This window comes from Gopherus flavomarginatus, chromosome 2 (genome assembly GCF_025201925.1).
Source record: "Gopherus flavomarginatus isolate rGopFla2 chromosome 2, rGopFla2.mat.asm, whole genome shotgun sequence".
Classification (NCBI taxonomy): Eukaryota; Metazoa; Chordata; order Testudines; family Testudinidae; genus Gopherus; species Gopherus flavomarginatus.
This window is the reverse complement of record NC_066618.1, coordinates 2,060,742-2,076,678: the sequence shown is the minus strand read 5'-3', so window position 1 is coordinate 2,076,678 and position 15,937 is coordinate 2,060,742. Positions and strand designations below refer to the sequence as shown.

The 15,937-nt window shown below is 58.5% G+C and overlaps 1 protein-coding gene across 1 annotated transcript; it reads right to left on the bottom strand.

The window, feature by feature from the left end:
* Positions 1–91: 91 nt before the first annotated feature.
* ZNF467 (zinc finger protein 467) lies at positions 92–7,284 on the bottom strand. The gene is made up of 6 exons (XM_050942603.1): positions 7,112–7,284; positions 5,708–6,006; positions 4,323–4,437; positions 3,858–3,971; positions 3,057–3,173; positions 92–2,700 (listed from the first exon to the last, which is right to left on the bottom strand). The coding sequence occupies exons 3-6, from the start codon at positions 4,354–4,356 to the stop codon at positions 1,121–1,123; spliced, it is 1,845 nt and encodes a 614-aa protein (XP_050798560.1). The 5' UTR covers positions 4,357–4,437; positions 5,708–6,006; positions 7,112–7,284; the 3' UTR covers positions 92–1,120.
* Positions 7,285–15,937: the final 8,653 nt, after the last annotated feature.

Genomic DNA, 15,937 nt, shown 5'->3' with positions numbered 1-15,937 from the left:
TGCTTCCCACCCTGGAGGGCTCCTCAGAGACCCTCCAAGACAGGTGTGAAGAAGGAAATGCCCAGCTCACAGCACTAGCCAGGCAACGGACTTAAGTTTCGTCTTTAATTACAGAGGGATGTTAACATTCAAATGCCCCTTTGCTTGGGGGTCCCCTGCTGTGCCCCCTCTCAGGTAGAGAACAGAGACTCTCCCTTCTCGCTCACCCTCAGTTCTTGCTGGACCACTGCCGGGTGCCCTGGCCAGCGACTGGGGAACTGACCAGGCTGAGAAGCCAGCTTCCAACTCATCTTCAGCATCATTCGATAACACTGTTCATGGCACCATTTGGCTCAGGGAATGGGATTATGCCCCTTTCTAGCTTAGGAATGATTCAGCGATGAGTCCTAACGCCGCCTCCTGCCTGGTCAGCTGCCCAGGCAGTGTCAAGGGCTCGTCTCGCAGGTGCTGTTTGTATCACTTGCAGCAGGTGGATGATGGACAGGCTGAGGCTGAGGGCAGCTGCACCCAGTGGTGTCCCTGCCTGTGCCCATAAGGGCTGGGCTGTGTGAACAGCACGCTGGGCTCTCAAGGCACATCTGGATCAGAAGTGGGTCTCGCTGCAGGACACTCAGGCAGCTTCTTTCCTGTGGCTTCCCAGTTCTCTCTCTCCCGTCCCATCCGTACACCGGAGAGCTGGGATTGAGGGCGAGTGGCAGAGCTGTGTGGGTGGGGAGCCCCAGGCGGGCATGGCAGGTTGGGCTGAGCTGCAGGGCCAGGATGAAGTGAGGCTCTAGAGAAGGACTGCGATGGCTGGCTGTCAGGAATGAGGGACACCAGCAGAGCTGGTGGGGAAGGGAGCCCCAGGCTGGATTAGCAGGGGGCTGCAGGTCGGGTGTGAAGTGCATGAGCAGAACCAGGGTGACAGGGAAGGACTGGGATACGGGGGGGCAGGGTGGGTGAGAGTGGAGTGTTGCAGAGCAGTGTATGTGTGGGGAGCCCACGGCTGGGATAGCACGGCGGGGAGGGGGGTTACAGGTTGGCACTAAGGGCACAGCACCTGCCCGCACTTTGTCCAGCTCACAGCAGAGCAGCTGGTCCCTCGGAGTGGTGAGCCTTGCGAGTCACTAGTCCCCCACCGCTAGAGGCAGGCTGCCTGCTGGCTCAGGGGGTCGTGCATGGCCCAGGCACTGCCCCTGTCGCTCTGCAGGGGGGCAGCGTGGGTACGCTCATGCCTCAGGAGATGCGTCTTCCTGCTGAAGCTCTTGCCACACTGGGTGCAGATGTAGGGCCGGTGCCCCGTGTGCACGGCCTGGTGCCGGACCAGGTTGGTCTTGGAGCTGAAGCGCTTGCCGCACTGGCTGCAGCCGTGGGGGCGGGTGCCGGTGTGCACGGCCTGGTGCCTCACCAGGTGGGACTTGCGGCTGAAGCCGCGGCCGCACTGCTCGCAGATGTAGGGCCGCTTGCCCGAGTGGGCCTTGGTGTGGGCGATGAGGTTGGGCCGGGAGCTGAAGCTGCGGTTGCACTGGGGGCAGGCGAAGGGGCGCTCGCCGGTGTGGACGCGGCGGTGCCGCACCAGGTGCTGGTTGTGGGTGAAGCTGCGGCCGCAGTCGGGGCAGGCGAAGGGGCGCTCCCCGGTGTGCGTGCGCTGGTGCGTGGTCAGGTTGGGCTTGTGGCTGAAGCTCTTCTCGCAGTAGGCGCAGGCGTAGGGCTTGAGGCCCATATGGCTGCGCAGGTGGGCGGTCAGGTGGCGCTTGTCGCTGAAGCCGCGACCGCACTCGGCGCAGGAGAAGGGCCGTCCCTCCAGGTGCAGCCGCTGGTGCGACGTCAGGTTCTTCTTCCAGCTGAAGCTTTTGCCGCACTCGGGGCAGGTGAAGGGTTTCTGCTCCGGCAAGGACCCTGGGGGTGGTGCTGCCACTCCTGGCAGCCTGCAGGGGGCACTTGTCTCCAGCTGGGCCAACGCCCCCGGCTCCGGCCCCGGCTCCGGCTCCATGTGCACGCGCTGGTGCCGCACCAGATGCTGCTTGTGGGTGAAGCTGCGGGCGCACTGGGCGCACTGGTAGGGGCGCTCCCCGGTGTGGATGCGCTGGTGCCGGATCAGGTGCGTCTTCTTGCGGAAGCTCCGGCCGCACTCGGCGCAGGGGAAGGGCCGCTCCCCAGTGTGCGTCTTCTGGTGCGATCCCAGGTGGATCTTCTGGCTGAAGCAGCGGCCGCACTGGGCGCACTGGTAGGGGCGCTCGCCCGTGTGGATGCGCTGGTGCCGAGTCAGGTGGGCCTTCTTGCTGAAGCCCTTGCCGCACTGGGCGCAGGGGAAGGGCCGCTCCCCGGAGTGGGTGCGCTGGTGGGCCACCAGGTTGGGCTTCTGGCTGAAGCTGCGGCCGCACTCCCCACAGGCGTAGGGGCTCTCCCCGGTGTGCACCCGCTGGTGGAGCCGCAGCGTCAGCTTGTCCTTGAACCGCCGCTCGCACTCAGTGCAGCCATACGGCTTCTCGGTCAGGAGCTGCCACTGCTGCAGGGCCAAGCCCGGGAGGTCGCCATAGCTGCCGTAGTCCTCCAGGCTCGGCCTCTCCAGCTTGCATGCGCCCAGGAAGCCGTGGCCCCCGTCGGGGTGCAGCAAGCCGCTGCCCTGCAGCTGCCCTGACAGCAGCACCTCCGCGCTGAGACTTGCAGGCCACTCCTCATAGTCCTCCTCCACCTTCACCGTCCGGATGAGCCAGTCATCTGCCCGGGTGGAGGGGAGAGAGAGATGGGGAATCAGACAGCCCAGCACGTCGGGTAACCCACCAACCCCCAGCCAGCAGCCAGCCACATCCCTGGCTTCTTCAGGGACAGAACTACGCCCAGCACTTCCAGTACCGCCCCCTGCTGAGCTACCCAGCGAGTCCTGGGAACCGGGGCCAGGGATGTGAACGAGCCCCGAGTGGTTCCCTCACTGGCCAAGGGCTGGCAGGGCTGTGGAGACTGAGCACCTCTCACCGCAGGGCTGGGTCACATTGGCAGCGGATGGTGCCAGGGCGTTTGCTTGGCTGCTCAGGCTGCCCCTGCTTGGCAGATTGGGGGGGGGGGTGTTTCCTCACCTGAGCAGCTGCTCTCAGGGCCTTTTCGTCCTTCCAGACCCATCTGCTGCTCGCCACCATGCTGCTGCAGCTCTTGCTCACCTTGCGGGACGATCTCGGGCTTGGGAACTACGGATCCTGTCGGTGGGAGGGGAAGAGAATCAAGCCCAGATTCCCCCACGCTTCAGGAAGTGTCACAAGCAGCCCAGGAGGGGCTGGCTGCACCTCCCTCCAGCTCCCTCGGGTTTTATAAAGTCGCCCATCACCCGTGGTGTCATGGCGCCTGAAGGGTGGCAAATCCTGGCTCTGGCGGACGGAGAGGAGAGGGGAGTTCCCCCACCCCTCCCTGCCAATGCCAGCAGAGGCTCCCTCCTGCATACAGCACGGGCAGCAGCACTCAGAGGGAGGCAGCCCCATAAGCAACCGTGACCCAAACCAGTAAGCGTTTTGTTGGGCCCCAGCAATAGCTCAAAGTGCCTGCAGCCGGGGACAGGCAGCCAGCACCAGTGCCACAAGCTCACAGCTCCATGTGGGGGCTGTTGCAGTCCCCAGCGCAGCCCCCTGGAGACACCCACCAGGCGCAAGAAGGGCTCCTGCTTCCCACAGGAAAGGACGCAAACCTCAGGCCGAGCACCAGCGATGGCAAGTCGCTGCGGCTGGGGTTCCGCAGGACCTCCAGGCTGGCAGAACACCACCCATGCCCGGATCCTCCTGCCCTGACACGGCACAAGCACTGGTTAGTCCACATCCTTACTCTGCTTCCAGGACCTGGAGCATCTGGCTTGGGAAAGAGCCCTGCCCCTGCCCCTGCCCCTCACTGACCTGGGCTGGCGCTGCCAGGGGCCTCCCTTTTCTCTGCCTCCCCAGGAGCCTTGGCACGAGGCTCTTCGGCTTGCTCGATCCGTGGGACAATCTCGGGTTTGGCGACGGGGGACCCTGCATGAGACACAACAGAGGCTGCTGGCCACATGCAGGGCAGGCCAAGCCACCCGCCAGCTCTCGGGCACAGCAAACCCAGTCGCCCAAAGCTGACAGAGGATAGGTTTAGGAGAGGAGTCCAAATAGGGCCGTAGTCCCAGTGGAGATAACACTCCTGCACAGTGCCACTGGGCTGGGGTCGCAACTGCAGGGCCTGCCTGTTTGCAGCCAGTACAGAGCCCCCAACACTGTCAGTGCTCCATCCACCAGCCCCTCAGGGAATTTAGGGGGAGGTGCTCCTCGCTGGCTCTCCCCGGAGCACTGCCTGTGCAATGCAGGGCACACACCGCAGGCGGGGACTGTTTTTACCCAGAGCAATCATGGCATCATAGTTCTCCCTCATTCTGGTCTCGTGCTGCTCCCTGTGTGCTCTGCCCCTGCTTCAGAAGGGGAGGGTGGTTCCGTCATCACGCCTCGCTGGGACCTGCAACAACAAGAGACGCCTGCCCATCAGAACACGCGGCTGAGTGAGCAGCATGCTGAGTGGGGATACCCCAGAGAACGCACCCCAGCGCATCCCAGGGGCTTTGGAAATGTCCCTGTGGACTAATCCACTTCAGCTCTGGGGCAGCATCACAGTCAGGGCTCGGTGAGCTCTGTGAGAAGCTGGGCCTACATTCTGCAGCCTCTGGTGGAAAGCCTGCAGCAGCTTCAAATACATTCGGAAACGGAGCTTTCTGTGGACTCAGGGATGAAGCTGAGTAACGCAGCGCAGCTCCACACTCTGTATTTGGATGTTGAATCTACTTTGCTTCATGCTGTCCCCACACGCTCAGTTTTCAACGTGCTATTGAATCCTGAACGAAATTACAGAAAGGCTTTGCAGACATCTTCCTGGGGGAAGCTGAAAGTCTCGATCGCTGCATGAGAGGCAACTGGCAGCTGGGAATGGGTGGAAGATTGATTGACAGTGTGGAGTCAACACACTGGCTGGACGCTTCTGCTAGCAACTAGCTAGCACTGTTTGGTTGTTACTTGCCATCTGTAGGGTCCAGAGTTAACATCCCATTGAGATGAGTGGGGAAATCTGCACCCGTCCAAGCTAGGTGTCCCTCAACTCAGGCAGACATCACTGCACGGCTTACACTTGGCTCAGGCTTTCACCATTTCATTTATTGCTATGAGGGGAAGAATCATTTTTAAAGTAGGGCTGACCTGCTGGAGCCCAGATCCGCTCACAGGGCGGATGGTACTATTGGGACCTGTGTACTGCCTTAGATGTTCGCCTTCAGGCTTGGTCCCTGGCCGCCAGGGACACCTTTATCATTAGGATGCGGGATCTGCTTGCAGCCCTGCTCCCATCTTCTGGGAAATGAAAACTCTTGCTGGCATTAAACAAGGGACCGTCCCCCAGTATTGTGTGCGGAGACATCACGGGGAGAGCAGACAAAACCCGCCTGCTGGGACACAGTGATTCAGCTGGCCCAAGTGATCCATGCTCTGCTCCCTGTGTGCCCCATGCCCCTTCTGGTGTATCTACACTGCAGTAAACCCGTGGCATCGAGGCTCAGGCTGCAGGGCTATCACATCGCAGTGCAGCTTTCTGGTTCAGGCTGGAGCCCAGGTACTGGGACCCTCCCACATTGTGGGATGTCAGAGCCCAGGCTCCAGCCCGAGCCTGGATGTCTACACAGCCGTGCAGCCCGAGCCCGGGCCAGCCGTGCCGCAGGCCTTTCACCATGGTGCACACGTACCCTTAGCGACTCCTTTTTACTCCTGAGCTGGGTCGGCTCCGCAGGGCCAAGAGAGGGGGCTGCATCCTATTCTGGCTCGTGCTCCATTGGCAGCAATGGTGAGCGAGGAAGAACAGCCGAGCAGGGCCGTCAGATCCCAGGCGGGGTTTGCGGAGCTGGCAGCTCGGGCTCTGAGCACACGCTGTCTCCTTAGCGTGCTAGCACCGGAGGGCGGGCGGGCAGGCTGCTGAGGACAGCTTGGGGGGCTGCGTAGAAATGGACGTGTCCTGTCGGCATGAGGTGGCTCTGACTCGATGGCTCTGTAGAGAAGACAAGGCTAGTGAGATGGTGGGCCGCAGCGTTCTCACGGAGGCCTGGCATGGGCGCAGCACCTTAGCTAGCAGGTGCCACAGCTTTCTCTCTCCCACAGGCCTCAGTTAACCCCTTCCTAGCCGCGTTGGCTTGCTGTGGTGTCCCCTTAGCTCACAGGGCTTCACGCCCCACTCCAGACCAGGTCTGTGCCTGAAGACCAGCACCATTGCCTGGGCTCCCGCTGGCGTCTCCCTCCAGCAAGGAATCGCACCCCAGGGCTCAGCCCTACTGAGACTGTCCCAGCACCTGCGGTGTCTCCCACGGGTGCTGTCCCTCTTCCCCCTGCCCAGTTTCTCCCCTACCCTCCCCCAGCTGCTCAGCCCTTCCCTCTCTGTGGGCTGGCTCTATCCCCTCCTCTTCCTGCCTAGCTGCCTCCCCCTCCTCTGCCACATGGCCTGGCCTTCCTCTCCTCCCCCAGATCCTCTTCCCCTCTCCCAGACTCTCCCCTCCCCCTCTGCACAGACCCTCTCCCCCCTGCACGGCCTCCCCTTCCCCCACTCTCCCTTCCTGCTCTGCACAGACCCTCTCCCCCCTCCCCACTGCACGGCCTCCCCGCTCTGCACAGACCCTCTTCCCCCCTCTCCTGCTCCACCTCCGCCCCTGCCCCCACTCTGCACAACGCTTCTTCCCCTCCCCTTCCTGTACAGCTTCCCTTCCCCTTCTGTGGAGTCTTCCCCTTCCCTCCCCTCAATTCTTGCTTCATCCCGCCCTCCTCTTCCTGCATCGCCTCTCCCCCTCCCCCAACTCTGCCCAGATTCTCCCCTCCCCCCCTCTAATCTCCCGCCCCCGGGTGGATGGTCCCCCCCCCACCCGCGTCTCTCCCTTTTCCCCATATTCCCCCCCCGCCCCATTGTTAAGCCCTTCCCCCACCCCCCGCGGGCAGAGCACAGGGCGCAGCGGGGGACCCAGGAGTCCGACCCCACCCCCTGCGCTGCTGCATCAAAGAGGGGGCAGGAAATGCCCCTCCAGCATATCCAAGCGGCACTGAGCTCTCCGCCCCCATCACCGCGGCGTCGGGCGCCCCCTGCTCCAGCTGCCCCACGCGTGTCCTACCTGCGCGGCAGCCCCCACGCCCACGCGTGGCCCGGCTCCGCCGCAACGGGACCGCGCCCAGGGAGGGGAGCCTGGTCCCGGGCCGGGCTGGGGAGCGGCGGGGCCCCCTGCTCCCTCCTGCCGGAGCCGCGCCAGCCACGAGCCGGGCTCGCAGGCGCCCGGGCAGCTGGGCTGGGGGAGCGGCTGGGCCGGGCACCCTGGGAGCTGTAGTGTTCCTGCGGGGCCCCGCGGGGCTGGCGGCAGGGCGGGGACTACATCTCCCAGCAGCCCGCGGGCTGGGGCCAGACCCAGCTGACCCCTGCAGAGAGCCAGGCCCGCGGGGTCCCAGGGGAGGAGAGAACAGGGGGGCGGCGGTCATGTCCTTTACTGGGCCAGCTCCTGGGGGGGGCAGCCCCCCCGAGCTCCCTCTGGCTCTGGGGAAGGGGCTCTCAGCAGAGCCGTGTAAGGGGGACTTCAGACCTCTGCCCCATAGCCCCAACAGCCGTCACTTCCCCCAGCCGAGCCGGGAGCCCCGCAGTGGAGACAGCCCCGCCCCGGGGGAAGGGCAGCGAGCCCAGGACGGGGGGCTCTGCCGCTCCTGTGCAACGGGGAAAGGGCCCCGATTCAATCACTGGCCTAACTAGCCGGAGCAGCACTGCCCACCCACGCCAGGGCAGAGTCACCCCTGGCTCTGACCCATCTCTGTCCCTGAGCGGTGGCAGGCTGCTCTGTGGGGCCAGGCCGGCTGCCAGGATCAGGTGCCCGTTTGCGACGGGTTCCTGACTGTCTGAGACGTTTTCTCTGCAGTCGCCCTTTGTCAGACACGGCAGCAAGAGTCTCTGTCTTCGTAGCTCCCCTGTCGTGCTGGCTGCACATCTCTCCTCCCCGCGTCCGGGCCGTGTCATGTGCCTCCCGACTTCCAGCTCTAGTCTGGTCGGTGACTCGGCGCTTGGCAAGAAGCTGCCAAAGGGTATGGGTACACTTGCAGCCGTACAGCGCTGCCGCGGGAGTGTGGTTTGAAGTGCGAGTCTGGTCGCGGTGCCAGCGCTGGGAGGTACTCCACCTCCTCGCGAGGATTAGCGTACAGCGCTGGGAGCCGCACTCCCAGCGCTGGGGCACTGTTTACACTGGCGCTTTACAGCGCTGTAACTTGCTGCCCTCAGGGGGGTGTTTTTTCACACCCCTGAGCGAGAAAGTTGCAGCACTGGAAAGCGCCAGTGTAGCCAAGGCCTGAGTTCCTACTTCAGGGTGGTGAGGGGCGGCCGTGGCCCCGCCTTGCAGAGCAGCTGGGAGGATGTTGGTAAATGGCTGTAAGGCAGGCCCAGCTCTGGCAGGGCAGCCCTCGCGTCCTGTCCCCTCCAGGACCTGGCTATGCTGCTGTGCCCTTCTGGGGGAACCGGGGTGTCTCCCCCTCCCAGGGTCTTGTGCACTAGCCCAGTGCTGCTGGGGTTTGGTGGCAAACACACCAGGGGCATGTTTTTGGTTAAACCCCCTTTTCCCAGCATTTCAGACAGTTCCTGGAGCAGTCCAATCCGCCACGGGCTTTGGGGAAGGCTTCTTTTTCACACCCTAAACAGCGAGCTAAATTTGCCCCGACGGGGTCCCTTCCATGTTGGCCCAGAGCTGGGCAGGGGCACAGCCTGGGGTTGGCAATTGCAGACACAGAAGCTCAGCAGCAGAGGGAGTGATTCCGGCATGGCCGGATAGAGGACAGAGATCCTGCTTAATCCTTAGCGGTAGCTGACCAGCCCTGGGACGTGCCATTGGCCGCAGCTGTTCTCTGGCTGTAGCCAGCTCAGCCTGTGCTGTGACTCAGAGCCAGCCAGCTGCAGGGCAGGTTAGTACGTGGGAGGGTCCCCAAGGAGCACCAAGGGGCCCATAGAATTGATGCTGGGGACTCGAGAGAGAGGAAGCAATGTGCGAGGTGGTGCTGTCTTTTGGATGAGACCCAGATGGCACCAGGATCGCGTTCAAAATCAGGAGTCAGATCCCCCCAGATCAGGAGATGGTAAAAAAAAAATATGAAAACCTATTGTATGATCTGTCTTCTGCGTTTTGAATTCCTGCTGCCTCCCTGTGCGTGCGTGGGTGTGTGTGTGCACGCATGCGTGCGTGTGCATGACACAGAGAGAGAATTGGTGTTGCCACTAGCTAGTGAGAAATATGGCAGGCCTAGGAGGGAGAGGAGGAAGCGAAGCTGCCTGCGCTGCTGGACTCTTTCTGCTCCCTGCTTCCCCGACCCCCCATGGGAGCAGTGTCAACTGTTCCCTCTCCCCCCTCTCCTACCCCAAAACTCCTCTTGGTTGGCGAAGTGGGGGGAGTGCTGTGTGTTTCTGCAGCAGTCCTGATTGGCTGCTCTTCCCCAGGAGGCAGGGAAGGCAGCCAATAACAGAACGGTTCCCTCAAAAAGGCATTCCTCACTGGGGCATTGGATCCAGCAGGGGCTGGCGATGCGTCACCTGCCATCGATGCCCAAGAGTCAGCAACGCAGAACGTGCACCCCCAAGATTCAGAGCCCCTGTGCGCTGCTTGGGGTGGACTCTGCTCTCCTTGGGGGGGGGGGGGGAATTCCATCCCTCTGTCCTGTTCCTCCCACCCCTGACTACACAGGACAGGCAGCAGTCCCACTCCCACTGCATGCCCCCTGCACCGGCTCCTATCTCCTGCCTGCACCCGGCATTCGCTTGTCCCCCGTACTCCCCTCCTTTCCCTCACATGCGCCCTCTCTGCCATCCACGTTCCCCTGCAATCGCACGCTGTGTTCTCCCATCCCCCTTTCCTGCTTCCCACCTCCCCCAGCACCCCAGGCATCCCTGGCCTGTCAACTTCTGCACTGTGGGGGTGAGTCTCCGAATCCTTGGGTGTGTCTCTTAACCCCCTGGCCCCTGGACTCAGGTGAGTTTCTTGAGAATCTCAGCTCTCACAGGGGGAAAAAAGTAATGTTCTAACCCTCCTGGCTGTGGAGAAATGCTTGGCAGCATGAGCCAAGTTCCCTCTGCAGACTCTCACACCAGGGGTGTCACGGAGTTCCCGGGCGATGCCAGGGCCGGCCTTAGGATTTATGGTGCCCTAGGCGAGATTATTAAACTGGTGCCCCTGTGCCTGATCTGCTCTTAGCAACACAAACATAAGCTTATAGTACTGGAAAACTTGCCACATTCACATTATTAAAACCAGTTTAACTTAATTAAGCACACTGTAATGCTGATGGACTAGCACTAAAGAAGCAGCACTATAGAAAAAATTCTGATATGACAGAATGATGCAAATAATATTTTTTTTAATTTATCAAAATTTTATTGGAAATTTATATGAAGAGGTATTGAAACAAAGATTTGCTTTTAATTAAAAGCAATCTTTCTGGCTTTTTTGGCTGCAAAATCAGTAATAATGTCATCGTATGACAAAGACAAAGTCGTGTCTTGTTCGATCGCAAGAATAGCAAGACCAGTCAAGCGTTCGTGACTCATTGTAGAGCGGAGATAGTTTTTAATGAGCTTTAGTTTTGAGAAACTCCGTTCTCCTGATGCTACTGTTACAGGAATTGTCAGTAGAATACGAGTGGCAATGTACATGTTAGGATATATAGACTCATAGACTCTAGGACTGGAAGGGACTTTGAGAGATCATCGAGTCCAGTCCCCTGCCCTCATGGCAGGACCAAATACTGTCTAGACCATCCCTAATAGACATTTATCTAACCTACTCTTAAATATCTCCAGAGATGGAGATTCCACAACTTCCCTAGGCAATCTATTCCAGTGTTTAACTACCCTGACAGTTAGGAACTTTTTCCTAATGTCCAACCTGAATCTCCCTTGCTGCAGTTTAAGCCCATTGCTTCTTGTTCTATCATTGGAGGCTAAGGTGAACAAGTTTCCTCCCTCCTCCTGATGACACCCTTTTAGATACCTGAAAACTGCTATCATGTCCCCTCTCAGTCTCCTCTTTTCCAAACTAAACAAACCCAGTTCCTTCAGCCTTCCTTCATAGGTCATGTTCTCAAGACCTTTAATCATTCTTGTTGCTCTTCTCTGGACCCTCTCCAATTTCTCCACATCTTTCTTGAAATGCGGTGCCCAGAACTGGACACAATACTCCAGTTGAGGCCTAACCAGCGCAGAGTAGAGCGGAAGAATGACTTCTCGTGTCTTGTTTACAACACACCTGTTAATGCATCCCAGAATCACGTTTGCTTTTTTTGCAACAGTATCACACCGTTGACTCATATTAAGCTTGTGGTCCACTATGACCCCTAGATCTCTTTCTGCCATACTCCTTCCTAGACAGTCTCTTCCCAAGTTTGTGGGTATGAATAAACTGTACAATGTCCATCACCGATTTTGTATGTGGCAACATTGATGACAGTGTACTCAATTCTTCGTACAGTTCAAGTCCATTTAAATCAAAACTATCACCGTGCTTCAGGAGGCTCTCTAGATTCTTGCACTTTGTCATGAGTTGCTCTTGTTTTCCTATTTCGTTGAATTTAGTTATGTCATACAAAAATCCAAACTGTTCATGGTGTACTTGCAAGGTATTAAACCTTTCATCAACAGCAGATACTGCTTTATCCATCACAACATTAAAAAATTCAACCTCAAATTTCTTTTCTGGATCATCTATGGGCATGATCTGCTGTACAGATTCTTCACAAAGAAGTGTCCCTGGCCTTTTTAACTCATATTAACTATGTATTTACTTTATGAAAGTTGGAGAAAACATTGTGAAAACGTAAAACATTGGCTGCCCAACTTCTGGGCTGGCAAAAGTTACACTGACTCACAGGGAAAAAAAAAAGCAGGTGAATCTTAGTACAACATATGGTCACTCTATACCAGGAGTCGGCAACCTTTCAGAAGTGGTGTGCCAAGTTCACTGTAATTTAAGGTTTCTCGTGCCAGTAATACGTTTTAATGTTTGTAGAAGGTTTCTCTCTATGTCTATATTATATAAATAAACTATTGTTATTATCTGAGGTCTTGGCCACCGGTCCTGCTCAGGCCACTGCCAGCTGAGTAAATGAAACCCCAAACCGGCCGCGGGCTGGTGGCTGGAACCCTAGACAAGGATCCCAGGCCCTGCTCAGCCCGCTGCTGGTCTGGGGTTCTGACCACCAACTCCTGCCAGCCAGGATCCCGGCCGCCAACCCCCCCCCCCCTCAGCCAGCTACCAGCCTGGGATTCTGCTCACCCAGGCTGGCAGGAGGCAGAGTGGGGCTGGTGGCTGAGCTCCTGACTGGCAAGGGGCCAGCAGCCGGAACCCCGGAGTAGCAGTAGACTGAGTGCTGCTGGCACCCCAGACTGGCAGCAGACTGAGCCACTCAACCCCCCACCGGCCCTGCTCAGCCCGCCGCCAGCCCACTCAGCCCACTGCCGGCTGAGTGAATGGAACCCCAGGCTGACAGCAGGTTGAGTGGTTCAACTGGCCTGCTCAGCCCACTGCCAGCCTGGGGTTCCTTGGGGGTCCCCAGGCCAGCAGCAGGTGCTGAGTGGGGCCGATGGCTGGTATTCCAGCTGGCAATAGGGCAGCAACTGGAACCCCAGAGCAGTGATGGGCTGAGCTGCTCAGCCTGCTGCTGCATACCATCAAAAATTAGCTCACCTGCCACCTTTGACACGTGTGCCATAGGTTGCCGACCCCTGCTTTATACACTAGTAAGGAGATGAGCATATTACAGTTGTTGGAGGGCTCTTATCAGGAGTAACAGGCTATAGCAAAGTCAGTCAACATTTTTTGTTTCTCTGATGAAAACTGGCCCACTCCCTGCCTCAAACCAAACCTGTCACTAATAATTGTCAACAACTTAATTTTCTGTTTTTGGCTAAGATATTGATTTTTTTAAAAAAATATTGAAATTGGATTCAGGATTGTTAGCAAGAATTTTTGGCAAACAAAGTTGTTAAATGACAATCTAAATGCAACACTGTACTGCTTTCATGCTTGGCTCACCCCCCAGCCTGCTGGTCCAACAGCTGCAGTAGAGGAGGAGATAGGTGGAAAACTGCAGGACCCCAAAATCCACATCTTGGGGTGCAGAGTGGCAACAGCAGCAGCAAACCCTCAGGTCCAATCACACGCCAATGGGCACCACCACCAGCCTTACGGACCATGGTGAAGTTAGCACAGCATCTGATCTCAGGGACAGGGCACCCATGGAGCCACAGCAGCTCATCCTGCCCTGCTCCGCTCCCCCCGGATGAGATGGATCGCTGGCAGCTGCCAGCCCGGGGGAGAGGTGCTCCCCAGCTAGAGTGGCCAGATCCAGATGTCCTGATTTTATAGGGCCAGTCCCGATATTTGGGGCTTTGTCTTATATAGGCACCAATTACCCCCACTTAGAGTGACCAGACAGAAAGTGTGTAAAATCAGGACAGGGATGGGTGGGGGTGGGGGGGTAAAAGGAGCCTATATAAGAAAAAGACCCCAAAATTGGGACTGTCCCTATAAAATAGGGATATCTGCTCACTGTACCCCAATCCCCTATCCTGATTTTTCACACATCTGGCTAACCCCAGCCAAGCCCTGTGTGACATTCCAATTCTGGCTGCCTGCCCAGGAAGTGAGTTACTTTCACTTTCATTCCTCAGCAGGCAGGCAGCCAGCCCTCCCTCCACCTATCCCCCAGCACCTCACCCAACCCAGCCCTGACGGAGGGGAGGGAGGAGAGAGAGAGGGGTGCTCCTGGGGAGGAGGGAGAAAGGAGGGGGTGCTCCATGGGGAAAGGAGGGGGAAGAATGGATGTTATGGGGGACAACAAAGGATACTGGTTCCAGAGCCACAGAGCCTGCCTCACCTGACCTCAGCCGGGGGGGGGAAAGAGTCACACTCACAGGTGAGCTCCTTTCCCAACCCCCCCCCCCACCCCATACCAGAGACCCCAGCAGCCAATCCCATTCCTCAGGCTGTGCTGCATTCGGCTCTCTCTAGGACCCAGCAGCCCTGCTTCTCCACTGTCTGGGCTGCCTGCAGAGTGGTGCCCCCAGGCAGAGTGAGGCCCTACGTGGCTGCCTATTCTGCCTATGCCTAAGGACGGCCCTGGGCGATGCTCTGGAACTGCTCCCTACGAAGCCAAGCAGGACTCTGGGGAAGTCTCCTCTGAGCAGACTGTCTCCAGGGCAAGAAGCTCACACGGCTTCACCTTCCTGGGTCTCTCCTTGGAGCATTCAGCATCCTCTGCCCCTCCGTGCGCTTCCCGCAGCGAGTCCACCCAGGCGGGGTCCTGGGGAAGCCACAGGGTCCTGCACCCAACTTCACAGTCAGATGTGACTCTCAGCCAGCCAGTAACACAGGTTTATTGGATGACAGGTGTGACAAAGTGGGAATGTTCTTTATGAATCCCCTGAATACTGTGTGGATGCCTCAGTTTCCCTTCTGCATTTCTTAAGTCTCTAGGTGGTGGGATAAATCACCAGTGTGCATGAATCACCGACACTCTGTCTCCTGGCAACAAATGGCCAGGGCCCTTCCCCCCTGCAAGGGAATAGTAAAGGTGAACAAAGAGATCAGGTGACCTCCTGGCCCGGGAAAGAGACAAAGGCCAGAAAGGAGGGGCTGGAGGGGGTTTCAGTTTGAGGCTGGCTGGGGATGGGAAGTGAGTGCAGACGGGGTTGTCTGGCTCGCTGGGCCCCAGAATGGACCCGGCTGAGGGGTCCTGTTCTCTGTACCTACAAATTCTGTTTTCGACTGTGTTCCTGTCATCGAATAAACCTCTGTTTTACTGGCTGGCTGAGAGTCACGTCTGTGAAGTGGGAGTGCAGGAACCTCTGCCCCCCCAGGACCCCGCTGGGGGGGTCTCGCTGTGGGAAGCGCACGGAGGGGCAGAGGATGCTGAATGCTCCAAGGAGAGACCCAGGAGGTGAAGACATGTGAGCTTCTTGCCCTGGAGACAGTCTGCTCCAAAGGAGAGGAAGCTCCCTAAAGTCCTGACTGGCTTTGTGTGGGGAGCAGTTCCAGAGCATCACCCAGGGACTCCGTGACAACAGGAACATGGTCTAAAACAGAGCTTGTAGGTACAGAGAACAGGACCCCTCAGCCGGGTCCATTCTGGGGGGCAGTGAGCCAGACCCTCATGTCTGGGCTTCACTCCTCGTCCCTGGCCAGCTCCAAACTGACTCTCCAGCCCCTTCTCCTCTGGGCTTTGTCTCTTTCCCGGGCCAGGAGGTCACCTGATCTCTTTGTTCTCCCACACCTTTAGCATCCCCTTGCAGGGGGGAAGGGCCTGGCCATTAGTTGCCAGGAGACAGAGTGTCGGCCATTTATGCACACTGACTCTTTGCTCTGCAACAATTACACCCCCTTATCCCACCACTTAGAGACTTAAGACATGCATAGGGGAAACTGAGGCACCCACAGAGTATTCAGAGGAAACATTAAGAACAGTCCCGCTTCCTCACAGAGGGCCCAGCAGGGACCCCCCATGTTCATCTTTTATGAAGAATCTCATGATTTTGGGGGCCTGACTCAATGGTTTTCGACCACTGTGGTTGGTGAGACCATGAACCCATCACCCTCCCTGCTGACCTCGCAGTCTCGTTCCCAACACTTCCCTGTTCCCTGGCCGGCCCCTCTCATGGCCATGTCTTCCCTGAGAGCGATGTGGCACCTGCTTGGGAACAACGATGCGGTGCCCAGCAGTGCTGAGGGCCATCTGTGCCTTCTGTTGCCATTTTGGAGAGGTGGAGGCAGAAATCATAAATTCACGAGAACCCTTAAGAACTCCCCAACAAGCCAGGAGTGCAAGCCGCCTGATACTGGGTTGAGAGTTGGCAATGCTGGGCCGGAGGGGTGTGTGCAACCTCCAGCACCACGGGACCCAATCTGCGAGTGGGACTTTGGGTGCTGCTG

Excerpts from the sequence above, each read along its gene's own strand:
- ZNF467 (XM_050942603.1), bottom strand. The coding sequence starts at position 4,356 with ATGAGGGAGAACTATGATGCCATGATTGCTCTGG. Across the intron at positions 3,972-4,322 it reads TGATGCCATGATTGCTCTGG|GGTCCCCCGTCGCCAAACCC; the intron begins GTAAAAACAGTC and ends TGTCTCATGCAG. Across the intron at positions 3,174-3,857 it reads CCCTGGCAGCGCCAGCCCAG|GATCCGTAGTTCCCAAGCCC; the intron begins GTCAGTGAGGGG and ends TCCCACCGACAG.